The following is a 14,162-nucleotide window of genomic DNA, read 5'->3' as shown; positions in this document are numbered from 1 at the left end:
GGCGTGCCACTCCTTCAGTATCAAGTGGCACGCGCAGCTTTGCTTGCCCTTTTCTAGCATTGGCATGCCACGCCTGGGTCTTCAAGTGGCACGCCCAAGTGAGGATGAGAGCTTGGCGTGCCACGCCTTCGACACCAAGTGGCACACCCAGCTTTACTTGGGCCTTCTCTAGTGTTGGCGTGCCACGCCAGGGTTTTCAAGTGGCACACCCAAGTGAGGATGAGAGCTTGGCGTGCCACACCTTCGACACCAAGTGGCACGCCCAAGTGCTTGGACCCTCAACCTCTTCTCTGGAAACTTGTACTGGCGTACCACGCCTTGATGCTCAAGTGGCATGCCCACTTTAATGTGGCTCTCCTAAGCTTGGCGTGCCATGCCTGGGTCTTCAAGTGGCACACCCAAGTGATGGTTTGAAGCTGGCGTGCCACACCTTCGATACCAAGTGGCACGCCCAAGTGGTTGTCCCTTCTGGATTGATGAACTGGTGTGCCATGCCCAATGGATTTGGCGTGCCACGTCCCTTTTGTAGCCTTCAACATTGCTCTCTGGAAAACTATATTGGCGTGCCACACCCAGCTCCTGGCGTGCCACGCCCATGTAAAAGATTCAATCATGCTTCCCTGGAAATCATTACTGGCGTGCCACGCCCACACAATTTCATGGCATTTGTTCCAAGTGGTACGCCAGTTTCACACGCCCAGCTTTGTTTTGTTGTTTTCTTCTCTTTTTGTTGCTCTTTTCACCTGAAATTCAGCACAAACCCATTTCAAAGCAATGTACCATAATATTAATCAATAAGTTCATGCATTTCCTTAGGAAATAAGCTAGTTTGGGGTAGATATTCACTTACATCTTGATTCGAGCATACATTGTGCACCTTACATGATTTCATGAGAATTTTGCATGAATTTAATGACAAATTGGATGTTGCATTTCCCATGACTTGGATTAGAACTTTGATACACTTTATTGCTTGATTTCAGGACAAAGGAAGCAAAGAAGAACCACATTAGTGGCTACGTTAGTTACACTAACGTTAACACTAACGTGGAATGGGAGTAACTTGCAAAGTTAATGAGAAAAGTAATTGCCAATAACGCTCTCGAAGCCATCATTGCCCACGTTAAGAGTCACGTTAACTAAGTTAACATGAACTCTAACGTGGAAGAAAGGAAATGGAGCCAACGTTAGTGACACTTAACATTATCACTAACGTTGGACCAAGCTCATAAGTGGCCATGTTAGTTGCCACGTTAACTTGGTTAACGTGGCCTCTAACGTTAAGAAGTAAAAGGGAAGCCAACGTTAGTGACATTCAACTTTATCACTAACGTTGGCCAAGTCACAATAAGCCACGTTAACTCCCACCTTAACCTAGTTAACGTGGAAGCTAACGTGAAGAAACAAGGTGGTCGACAACGTTAGTGACACCAAATATTGTCACTAACGTTGGAAGGAACCCACACAAGCCCCAATAAGCCACGTTAACTCCCACGTTAACTTAGTTAACGTGGAAGTTAACGTGAAGAAGGGAGGAGATCGCCAACGTTAGTGACATCTAACATTGTCACTAACGTTGGAATGAGCCCACACAAGCCACTATGAGCCACGTTAATTCCCACGTTAACTTAGTTAACGTGGAAGCTAACGTGGATAAGGGAATGATGAGCCAACGTTAGTGACACTCAACTTTGTCACTAACGTTGGAGATGGCTAGCATGGCCACGTTAGAAGCCACATTAACCTAGTTAACGTGTACTCTAACGTGAGAAATAGGGGCACATTGGAACATTAGTGACAATGGTAAGTGTCACTAACGTTCTCGAAGGTTGGCAAGCCTACGTTAAAAGAGCCACGTTAACTAAGTTAACGTGGACTCTAATGTAAGGAAGGGGGAGACTTCTCAACGTTACTGGGAAAGGTAAGTCCCAGTAACGTGTGCGAAGGGCATAGAGGCAACGTTAGTGGCAACGTTTGTGCCACTAACGTTGAAGTTAACGTGGCTCATACTTTGGTGAGGAACGTTAGTGAAAAAGGTGATTGTCACTAACGTTCTCGAACCCATATTTTCACTGAACGTTAACACCACTAACATCCTGAGCTAAAGTCTCTGCCCACTTCACACTTTCTCTCTGCAAGTAAAGCCAAGCCCAATGAAGAAGAGAAGTGCTTCAAACTCAAGATCCAAAGGCCCATACCCAAGACTTGAAGATCCAACTAGAAGAACAGAAGAGTAGTATATATAGGAGTAGCTTTGAATTAAATTAGGAGTTGGAAATTATAGGGAGCCTCTTGGCATAGAACTACTCTCTATTTTTTCACTTTCTCTGCACTTCTAGTTTCATCATGTATTCTCCATCTTTATTTTCATTTTCTAGAGCTATGAACAACTAAACCCCTTTCATTGGGTTAGGGAGCTCTGTTGTAATTTGATGGATCAATACTAGTTTTCATTATTCTTCTTCTATCTCTTCTCTTGATTTTACTTGAAAGCTTTCGATCTTCATCCAATTGGGTAGTTATCTTGGAAAAGAAGCTATTCATACTTGGATCTCTTCTGAACCTTGAAAGAGGAATGAAGAGATCATGCTAGAAATGCTTTCTCATGCTGGACCAAATTGGGTTTGGATGGATATGTGACTATAATCCTCTCAACACTTGATTTGGGAAATGCATGTGGTATAATCAGTGACCATACTTCATCTCTTCTCATGAGCAATTGACCAAGGAATTGGCTATTGATCAAGATTTGAGAGATTGGATTATAAGAAATTATAATTCGATCACTTAAGATTGCCAAGGAGATCAATGAGTGCATTGATTGAGGAAGAGATGAAAATGAAATTGATCCGGAGAATGCAACATCTCCTAAGCTCAATGAACTCCCCATTTCTGATCTTACCCATTCTCTTTAATTTCTGTCATTTACTTTTATGAGCAATTTCCCCATTCCCATTTAAGATTCTGCAATTTACTTTCCGTCATCTACATTCAGCTCTTATTTCTAGCATTTACTTTTCTGTTATTTACTTTCCCACCATTTAATTTTCTGCAATTCTCAACTCAAATTCTGATTCGCTCAACTAGAACATTCCTCTAATTAAAGTTGCTTGATCAATCAATCCCTGTGGGATTCGACCTCACTCTATTGTGAGTTTTTACTTGACGACAAATTCGGTACACTTGCCGAAGGAAATTTGTTATGAGACAAGTTTTTCGTGCATCAAGTTTATGGCGCCATTGCCGGGGATTGATTGTGCATCAACAATGATTAAATTGGAAGATAAATAGATTGAGCATTTTTGTTTTGTATGATCTAATTTTCTGTTTGAGTAATTTACTTTCTGTTTTAGTTAATTTCTTCCCTTCTCCCTACTTTTTCTTTGTTATTTACAATTCATTTCACTAACCCACTAACTGTTTGATATATTGCATCACTCACACTAATAGTAATTCTGACAGAAATACTTTCTGCATCTATTTTTCTTGCTTGTACTTGTTGGTTGTATGACAGGGAGAAGAAGCGGGGCTTCAACTTCCTTTGATTCTGAACCTGAGAGGACCTTCTTGAGATTAAGAAGGGAAGCAAGAGGAAAAAGAGTAGTTGGTGCTGAGGAAGAGGAGGAATACTTTGAACCAAACATGGAAGAAAACATGGAAAACCATCATGAAGAAGAGACTCACAACCATGGCAGAGGAGGTCGAGCAAATCATGCGGGGGAGGATAGAAGAGTTTTAGGCTCTTACATCAATCCAAACCCAGGAAATTGTGGAAGTAGCATTCAAAAGCCAACCATCCATGCCAACAATTTTGAACTAAAACCACAGCTCATCACCCTTGTTCAGAACAACTGTTCGTTCGGAGGGAGTGTCCAAGAAGACCCCAATCAACATTTAACCACCTTCCTGAGAATATGTGACACAGTGAAGTCTAATGGTGTTCATCCTGACGCCTATAGACTGCTCTTATTTCCATTCTCACTCAAGGATAAGGCAGCCAAGTGGCTGGAGTCTTTCCCAAAGGAGAGCTTGACAACCTGGGAGGATGTGGTGAACAAATTCTTAGCAAGATTTTACCCTCCTCAACGAATCAATAGGCTGAGAGCTGAGGTCCAAACTTTCAGGCAACAAGATGTTGAGACTCTTTATGAAGCATGGGAGAGGTTTAGGACCTAACAAGGAGGTGCCCACCAGATATGTTCAACGAATTGGTGCAGCTGCACATTTTCTATGAAGGCCTGTCATATGAATCAAAGAAGGCAGTAGACCATTCATCTGGAGGATCTTTGAACAAGAAGAAGACCATTGAGGAAGCCATAGATGTCATTGAAACTGTAGCAGAGAATGACTACTTCTATGCTTCCGAAAGAGGGAACACGAGAGGAGTGATGGAGCTAAACAATGTAAATACTCTGCTGGCCTAAAACAAGCTCATTACCCAGCAGCTGGCTGACCTCATGATGAGCGGATAATTTATACGCTTTTTGGCATTGTTTTTAGTATGTTTTTAGTAGGATCTAGTTACTTTTAGGGATGTATTATTAGTTTTTATGTTAAATTCACATTTCTGGACTTTACTATGAGTTTGTGTGTTTTTCTGTGATTTCAGGTATTTTCTGACTGAAATTGAGGGACTTGAGCAAAAATCAGATTCAGAGGTAGAAGAAGGACTGCTGATGTTGTTGGATTCTGACCTCCCTACACTCAAAGTGGATTTTCTAGAGCTACAGAACTCAAAATGGCGTGCTTCCAATTGCGTTGGAAAGTAGACATCCAGGGCTTTCCAGAAATATATAATAGTCTATACTTTAGCCGAGTTTAGATGACGCAAAAGGGCGTTGAACGCTAGTTCTACGCTGCAGTCTGGAGTTAAACGCCAAAAACACGTCACGAACCAGAGTTGAATGCCAAAAATACATTACAACTTGGCATTCAACTCCAGAAAGAGCCTCTGCACGTGTAACATTCAAGCTCAGCCCAAGCACACACCAAGTGGGCCCCGGAAGTGGATTTATGCATCAATTACTTATCTCTGTAAACCCTAGTAACTAGTTTAGTATAAATAGGACTTTTTACTATTGTATTAGACATCTTATGATCTGTAGTTTCATCTATTGATCACGTTTTGGGGGCTGGCCTCTCGGCCATGCCTGAACCTTTCACTTATGTATTTTTAACGGTAGAGTTTCTACACTCCATAGATTAAGGTGTGGAGCTCTGCTGTTCCTCATGAATTAATACAAAGTATTACTGTTTTTCTATTCAATTCAACTTATTCCGCTTCTAAGATATTCATTCGCACTTCAACAAGAATGTGATGAACGTGACAATCATCATCATTCCCCCACGAACGCGTTCCTGACAACTACTTTCGTTCCACCTTAGATTGGATGATTATCTCTTGGATCTCTTAATCAGAATCTTCGTGGTATAAGCTAGATTGATGGCGGCATTCATGAGAATCCGGAAAGTCTAAACCTTGTCTGTGGTATTCCGAGTAGGATTCTGGGATTGAATGACTGTGACAAACTTCAAACTCGCGAGTGCTGGGCGTAGTGATAGACGCAAAAGGAGCGTGAATCCTATTCCAGTATGATCGAGAACCTCAGATGATTAGTCGTGCTGTGACAGAGCATTTGGACCATTTTCACAAGAGGATAGGATGCAGCCATTGACCACGGTGATGCCTCCAGATGATTAGCCATGCAGTGACAGCGCATCGGACCATTTTCACAGAGAGGATGAAAAGTAGCCATTGACAATGGTGATGTCCTTACATAAAGCCAGCCATGGAAAGGAGTAAGATTGATTGGATGAAGACAGCAGGAAAGCAGAAGTTCAGAGGAACAAACGCATCTCCATACACTTATCTGAAATTCTCATCAATGATATACATAAGTATTTCTATCTTTATTTTCTGTCTATTTATTATTTATTTTCGAAAACTCCATAACCATTTGATATCCACCTGACTGAGATCTACAAGATGACCATAGCTTGCTTTATACTAACAATCTCCGTGGGATCGACCCTTACTCACGTAAGGTTTATTACTTGGACGACCCAGTGCACTTGCTGGTTAGTTGTATCGAAGTTGTGAATGAAAAACGATTTATTAAGACACGCGTACAGAGTTTTTGGTGCCGTTGCCTGAGATCACAATTTCGTGCACCAAGTTTTTGGCGCCGTTGCCGGGGATTGTTCGAGTTTGGACAACTGACGGTTCATCGTGTTGCTCAGATTGGGTAATTTTCTTCTTATTTAGTTTTCAAAAATCTTTCAAAAAAAATTTTTTCCTTTATTTTCGAAAAAAAAAAATTTTTTTCCGGGTAAAATGCGCTTTCATTGTTTTTGCACTAGGCGAGATGAATGAAAACAAGGCCAATTCAATAGCCGCAAAGCACGTAACTACTTTACCTAAAGCAGTGGGTTTCGAACTGGCAATTCAATCTTTCTTCCCATCGCCATGGAGCTTAGTCCCGTCTTCGACTCTATCCAGTCGACTTTTTTCGAACCAGTACGGGGAAAAACCTTCATTATCATGAAAGGTACGGGAACACATAAGCAAGAACGGCGGGAAAGTGATTAAGGCAAGGGGCAAAAATTCCGTGGTTCGGGGAAGTGACCCTAGTAGTGTGTAGGTAAGGGAATAATAAAGCTTACCTGGAAAAAAGGCAATGGTGTACAAAGCCATAGTTCGGGGTTCTCGCCATCGACTCGGTTGCTTTCCTTCTCAATACCGGGGCAAGGGCTCCTTCTTTAGCTATTAGCGCCCGTGGAGATTGTTTGGTTTGGCCTTTACCGGGGCCTCCACTAAAGTATACTATATAGATAGGCTAAAGCCCCTCTTTCACAGTCGTTTCACCCCGGAGAAACCGAAACATAGCCCTTCTCATTTACATGAAAAGCTGTTTCACCCAATTCGTACACGGCAACTATTACTTTCCTTGAAGTCAATTCACCGACGCAAGCAACCTCATCAACGGGATCGCCCGACAATGAACTCTTTGTTCGGTCAGCGAGTGAGAGGAGGAGGGGGCCCCTTACGAGGGGAAGAAGGGACATGGTTATCATTATTACCTGCCGCACCAATAATACAGGAGAAGGGAAATCAAGCAAGACCTGTGAATCCTAAGAAAAGAGTTCTGAGGAATGTGAGATGCGTAGGGATGAGATAAGCGCTGGCTAAGAATATATAAGGGAAGCGGAAACTGCCCACAAAATCCTGGAAAATGGGCTTTTGACCTGGCTAGCGCTATTACTTTGCAAGGTAAGGAAATGTTCAACTCGTCTGCTTGAAATTGATAGAGTTGAGAAGCGTCTGCTAATCATGGTATGAGTTCTCTCTTTAGGTCAGTCTGATGTTCAAGTATCAATGAAAGTCTTATTTCAGCGAATGCAGTAAGGCTAACAGCTGGCTCTGGCTGATTCGATGCCATCTATGAATCCTTCCCTCCCTCCATCTGCAGCCTTTATTGCCTTTATTCTGTGTCTTTTCTCATGAAAAATGCAACTTTGAAATTGCGTAGGTGATGGCAGAAAATCCATCAAGAAATTACATAGATAGAGCAGTGCAGGGCTGCTCTTGACAGTTTTTATTTTCGATTGAGAAAGCGGCAGGCCCAAAGAGCACTACAGTAGCGCCTTGCGAGGTCGTAGAGCCGGTAACCCTCGTTCGCCTAAGATCAAAAATGCTCTGTCTTTGAGGAAAAAGAGATATAGATAGTGTTCTAGGATTTCATTGTTTTGAGTCTTTACTTAACTCGACTGCCTTTCGACTCCCATGCTTTTCTTTGGTCAACAACAAAGCACATCTCCGTTTTGTTCTTCATTCACTACTCCTACAGGCTTGACGGAGTTCAGAGTTCAGTCTGTATGGAGGGAATCATTTTGTTTTCAATCAATCATGCCGCCTTTGCAAACTCTCTTGAATGATGTCAAGGACTTATGCTCCAGTCCAGTATCATATGTGATACTATCTGGAGCCTTTCTGTTCTATCTTTATTTGGCCCTATACATCCATAGATCGGATCGTAATGCTCTCATGGAGCCAGCTCTCAAGGAAGGGGCTACGATCACCTTTTCCTATGGATGGAAAGGCGTGCGGCTAAAGGTGGTCCCTTGGTCTAAGAGGTCGTCTGATCCAGATATGACTACCAAAGGGGATCAGACGGCTGGTGGGCCACTAGGCCGTGAGGGAGACGGTCGGCTTCATTGGTACCCTTTTCTTTTTTCGGTATGCCGCTCCGCGAGCAAGGAGTGCCACGCACGAGCGAAGCGAAAACAAAGCAGGGGGAATTATTCGCAGGGAGAAATCCTTTGATTGCGTATTGAATATAGATCCATGTCTTTCTTGTTCTACTAGCTAGGACAAAATTCTCAGATGTCCCTTTCGTTATTACAACCTTCTTTTTTGATGTCAAAGACCAGAAGCTCTGCGCTAATTCTCATTGGATCTCGGTTGTTCTTAACAGCGATGGCTATTCATTTAAGTCTTCGGGTAGCACCATTAGATCTTCAACAAGGTGGAAATTCTCGTATTCTATATGTACATGTTCCTGCGGCTCGGATGAGTATTCTTGTTTATATCGCTATGGCTATAAACACTTTCTTATTCCTATTAACAAAACATCCCCTTTTTCTTCGCTCTTCCGGAACCGGTACAGAAATGGGTGCTTTTTTTACGTTGTTTACCTTAGTTACTGGGGGGTTTCGGGGAAGACCTATGTGGGGCACCTTTTGGGTGTGGGATGCTCGTTTAACCTCTGTATTCATCTCGTTTCTGATTTACCTGGGTGCACTGCGTTTTCAAAAGCTTCCTGTCGAACCGGCTCTTATTTCAATCTGTGTTGGACCTATCGATATACCAATAATCAAGTCTTCAGTCAACTGGTGGAATACATTGCATCAACCTGGGAGCATTAGCCGATCTGGTACATCAATACATGTTCCTATGCCCATTCCAATCTTGTCTAACTTTGCTAACTTCCCCCTCTCAACCCGTATCTTGTTTGTTCTGGAAACACGTTTTCCTATTCTATCTTTTCTCGAATCTCCTTTAAGGGATGAAATAGAAGCTCGAGAAGGAATAGCAAAACCTAGTTGACTTCCCAGCTCAAACTGAATGCGATGTAATCAAATTTATAGCTGACGCCGTAGAGAAAGCCCATATGCGAAGTGGAAAAAGTAGGAGTAGACATTGGAATAAGAGCTGTTGTCGGACGTTCATCAGTAATCGGTGTGATGTTAGCAATGGAATGCGTATCCGCTGTTCTCTTTTCTGCTGTGATTGAATTAGTAAGCGCTGCGGATCTTTTCATATAAAGAATAAACCTCATTCGATCTCAGAAGGGATGAATACAAAGGAAGGAAGTTGCACTAGTCTCATAAATGCCAGTCAAAGAAAACTAACTAGCCAAAAGGCCGGAATAAGCGAAAAAAAGGGATTGGATTCTTATTTTATTAGAGGATGACAATCTTTTCATGGGATATATGTTGTATATCCAACTCCAGGTGCCGCAATTTTCGGAGAGTGATCCAATTTACTGAGGAACCTGGGTTAATTAAGATTCTATTGATTGTGGTTCCTTGGAATCTTTATTGGACCAAGGCCCTGTGACATAAAGAGGACGATTATGCTCCTCCCTAATAATAGGTCGTTGTCTGTAAACGTCACTGCAGCCATATAATCATCATATATATAAGGCTTCCTTCATCGACTGTTTTGCAAAGAAAGCCTGATACTCCTCAGGATTTAAGAAAACTTCCACCAAAGTACCCCTCCGTTTCGGAGACATCATTAGCGCGTCATATACTGTGAGCAAGGCGGGGAATCCTCATTGTGTACTACCTAGCTGACTCTCTTAGTCTATCACCGGAGTCTATCTAATGTCTCCTAATGCAGCTATGAAGGGCAATGTATTGTGGAAACCGGGCACTAAAAGATCCATTTGCATGGAAACTTCCAAAGCACTAACTAAAAAGACTGCAACGTTCGGATTACTTGACTCCTGCTCACCAGCACTATTACTACTGCTTGCTTCAAAAACTCCCGAACCATCATAGATAGCCAAAGTCATGTCACTCCCGCTCGGCGAATCAATCGCAAGTCCCAACCCAGAGAAAGAAAAAGGCGAAAGAGGCAGAGTGAAAGGATTGACTAATTGGTTGAATAAGTTCCGGAGGGGAGGTTAACAGAAGGCATGTTCCCATCCATAAGCAAGGAATTCAAAGGCCCATAATATCTACTAACGATTGGGGGGAAGATGTAGGAATCGAAAGACTCTTCATCTTCCTCAATGGAATTCCGGGCTTAGGTCCCCGTGCAGGGGTGATCTTTCTCAGACCTCTCTCCGGAGACCGTAATAAAGAGTCTTTGCTTACATTAGAAACGCGATTCACTCCTTAAAAAGAGTTAATAATAATAATAATATTCATTACTTCACTGCCACGAACGTTAAAGAATCTTCCCTCGAACTTTCTTTCCACGAAATTCTGACTACGAAAGGGCAGTTTTTCAAAGCTTTATCATAGGGGGTGGAAGGAAAGAACTAAAATAAAAAGAAGATAGACTTTTACATCGTAAAGTGAACCAAGAACGGAAGTTACTTCACTGGTTGAGCTGACAGGCTGATAGGATTTACTCGCTCAAAGGCAAATCGCCAACCAACAGAGATAGAAGTAAAGGAATTCCGCCCTTTAGGGGCCAGTCACTCTATTTAAGAAATATAGGCCCTCAACCAACTCCTCCTAAAGTCTTTGATATTCCCTGCGAATAACCTGGCCTGGATGCACTCCTGCTGGGCTTGAACCCGACTATTCAAGTCATCCACATAGGTATGATCTAGCTTCTTTCTCATTAAACCGGGCGCGTTTAGATATAGATAAGTTTTTAAGGCATGTTTTCACTTTTCTTTCAACTCAGCTTGGTGATAGCTCATGGCTAAGATAGGTAGGTCCAGAGCTAGCTAGTGTTCAGAAGTCACTTAAGAAATTGAATATGGGTCCTATTAGAATAGGCTAGAATAGGCTGTAGCCGCAAAGAGATAGAGATTCGCATTCGGGAAGGGAACCATAGCAGCTGATAAAGGCAGCTGGTGGAGAAGAACCGGGCTAAGAGCTGGGGCCTTAACAAAAAAGCTGCAGGAGCGACTGCCTTCGTTGATTTCCCACGAAGGAATTGTAATCTCGCTACTCCCCCTTTCTGTCCTAAGCGGGATTCAAAACCTTGTGTGAAGGAAAGGCTGTCAAAGTCGTTGACCATTAATCCGGTTGAAGGACAAATAGACAGTAAATCAACAGAATCGAGTTGTTTGCAGGATACGGATTTGGCAGTCGAGACATCTATATCTATTTCATTAAGAAAGAGAGGAAAGGATGCAAGCAAGGAAGCGCTAACCTATACGACTGCTATTCTTATTGATCAATGTGGGCTAAAATAAAGCCAAAAAAGGGAACTAGAACGGGGCGAACAAAGGAAACGAAGCTTTGATGATACGTATCCATACCAAGCCCGACGCTGCTTATTCACTAGAAAGAATGTGAGTGGGTATGACAGATTTCGTCTATAGGCATGAAATAGGGTCTTTCACTCCTAGCGGTAGGAAGAGAGTCACTAGACTAGACCAGACACACCTGTCGATAGTGTACCCATCGGACGGCAGCCCTTTCAGTGCACTTATTGGAGTGCTCTTGGGGCCTGCCGCTTTCTCAATCGAAAATGGAAACTGTCAAGATTAGCCTACTGAAAGATTTTTCTTCTTATATATGTCATTTCTTTATTTATATTCGTTGATCGGTGTGAACCCGAAGTCAATTCATTCTCTTTAGCTGAAGTCAATCTTCATCCTTACAGCTGACCGAGTCGAAACCTACTGCTCAAGTCTGACGAATGCCGTTCATGTTCCTGGTGAAGAAGAAAAGAGTCGCTTTCCTTCCAGGACCGGATAAGGTCAAACTCTGGGCGGGCTGCCAGGTTTCGCCTACGCTACGGTTTCAAATCCCTACCCTACGCCTTACGAGGGCGCCCTAGCCAGATTCACTCCCAAAGGTCCATCAAGCCTTTGAAACTAGTTCAAATAGTCGTCAAAGTCGCAGTCAGTCTTAAGGGCCTGCTTTCAACGAGACTCTCTTAGCTGCATCAGCTTGTAAAACTCTCTCTCCTTCACCAGGAAAGGGAGAGCGGACAAAGTACCAGACGATTTGGGTTGGGTAGAGCGTACGATAAGAGTAAGCAGACGATGTCGATAGAAGACATTCGTGGGATCTTCCTCAAAGTCAAAGAAAGATAAAAATGAGCTAAAGAGGTTATGCCCAGCCCATGGAATTAGATGTCGAATGAGTACGATTTCGAGCATAAAGAGAGAAGAAAAAGGAACTTTTTAGCAAGATAGCTGCCAGAAAGACTGAGCTTAGGTGCATAGCGCTAAAATAAGTGGTTGAAGAGTAGCTTTCCATCCCGACGATGACTCTTTCCATTTTGGGATTTCACTTAAAAAAAAGACTGGACTTCAAGAAGCAATGAGAGCAAAAAAAAAGGCAAGGAATTGATGCGCCCCTCCAACAAGAAAAGGGAATGGGGCAAGGCAAATTTCCAGACAATGGCAAGTGCTTGAGAAGGAGCTGTGAAAGAAGGGGCTGCTAGAGAATAGGGAGCTCTTGAAGAAGAAAGGATTTCGGGGTGAACGGCATTCTACCCTAGCTGTACTTTAGTAGTTTAGTAGCGCCTTTTGAATCAAATAGGCGAACCCTTTCCGAAAGGCGAACAGCCCACATTGCAAGCAAATAGATAGCCCCCGCCCGTTTGAGTCGTTGCGAGCCGGAAAGCGTACCGGCGGGTCACGAAAGGGCCGCTTGCTTAATCTTTTTTTTATTATATATAAATACAAACAAAGAAGAAAATCATTTTTTTATCCAATTGTTCATTCCTGGGAAGAGGAAGAAGCAGATAGAGCAAAGGCCTCCTCCCTCCCTCTTCCCGAAGTGAGCGAATTGCATGTAGAGATCCATAGGGGCTTATAGTTTAATTAGTTGAAACGTACCGCTCATAACGGTGATATTGTAGGTTCGAGCCCTACTAAGCCTACCATCCCCTTCTCTTCACCTGATACAAGAAGCTTGACCCCATCAAAAAGGGCAAAGTCCACTCCACTCTTCATTTTATGGGAAGACATCGTGTTCCTAGATGATTTACCTCATTGCACTGTCCCCTTAATGCTACGAAGTGAAGCAGGCATAGAGAACAACTGTAGGGTCTCTATCCTGTGATCTTTCATCAACCCCGGCTCGGTATCGGTAGTCTCAGTCTTTTCCTGCCTGCCCTGGTATGAGTTGAGAGTCTCTGAGGGAGTCTTATTCTACTCTAGGCTCACTCCACCCCCTGTGTTGTCTTATTTCAGGAGGGACTAGATTGTTAAGAAATCCCTGACTCTGTCTTTGGGCTAAAGCCTATAGTTCTCTCCTCACTAAAGGAACTCTCTTAGTAAGTAGCATCAGCTCTTCCGGGGGGAAAGCCTAAGTAAGGAGTATTCGCGGGCTATCCACAAGCATTCTCCCCCTGACCTGCCTCCCAACCTCAAGATCATCAGCGGACGACGCCTTCTTCCGAAAGCCCATTTGTCTAAGGGCCTCCCTCTTTGCTTTGCCCCAGCGAAAGAGACTGAAAAAGATCCGTATCCGATTCCTCAGGTCTTGCTGCGTTAGCTACCGTAGATAGGAGGCTTTAGCCTATAAAGCAGCTTAGTAGTCGGAAGGAAGCAAAGAAAAGTATGCCCCAAAACAGGGTGGAATCGAAGATGAAAATGCATATGCCTAATACCCATTGATAAGCGGTTTAGGTAATTAGAGTAAGGCGAACTGGATCAGAACAATAAGAAATTATAGCTCGAATAGTTTGTAGGGGAACCTGTGGCTGGCTATCTTATCCTACGCTCGTAGATTCATGTTTTCACTTCATTTTGAAGGCGGAAGCATACATCAAGATCATGAAAACTTTCGTTTCACATTTGTATCAAAATGGGACTGAGGACACATCCAAGTCAATAGCTAGAGTTTTGCTGGGTGAAGAATTCTTTTGTCGGTACGCGTGGCTAAGCCAATGGCTCCCACGGCTGCTAGAAAGCACTGAAAGGCCTGCTCTGTGAGAAAGGGAAGATCTTGGTTCT

The 14,162-nt window shown here is 43.1% G+C and overlaps 1 protein-coding gene across 1 annotated transcript; it reads left to right on the top strand.

Annotated features, from left to right (window-relative positions):
* The first annotated feature begins 8,215 nt into the window (after positions 1-8,215).
* LOC112741938 (putative cytochrome c biosynthesis ccmC-like mitochondrial protein) lies at positions 8,216-9,182 on the top strand. The gene has a single exon (XM_025791132.3). The coding sequence runs from the start codon at positions 8,384-8,386 to the stop codon at positions 9,104-9,106; it is 723 nt and encodes a 240-aa protein (XP_025646917.1). The 5' UTR covers positions 8,216-8,383; the 3' UTR covers positions 9,107-9,182.
* Positions 9,183-14,162: the final 4,980 nt, after the last annotated feature.

Source organism: Arachis hypogaea, chromosome 14, assembly GCF_003086295.3.
Source record: "Arachis hypogaea cultivar Tifrunner chromosome 14, arahy.Tifrunner.gnm2.J5K5, whole genome shotgun sequence".
NCBI classification, from domain to species: Eukaryota; Viridiplantae; Streptophyta; class Magnoliopsida; order Fabales; family Fabaceae; genus Arachis; species Arachis hypogaea.
Note: the sequence above shows the minus strand (reverse complement) of the source record. Positions and strands in the feature narration are given on the sequence as shown.

Excerpts from the sequence above, each read along its gene's own strand:
- LOC112741938 (XM_025791132.3), top strand. The coding sequence starts at position 8,384 with ATGTCCCTTTCGTTATTACAACCTTCTTTTTTGATGTCAAAGACCAGA.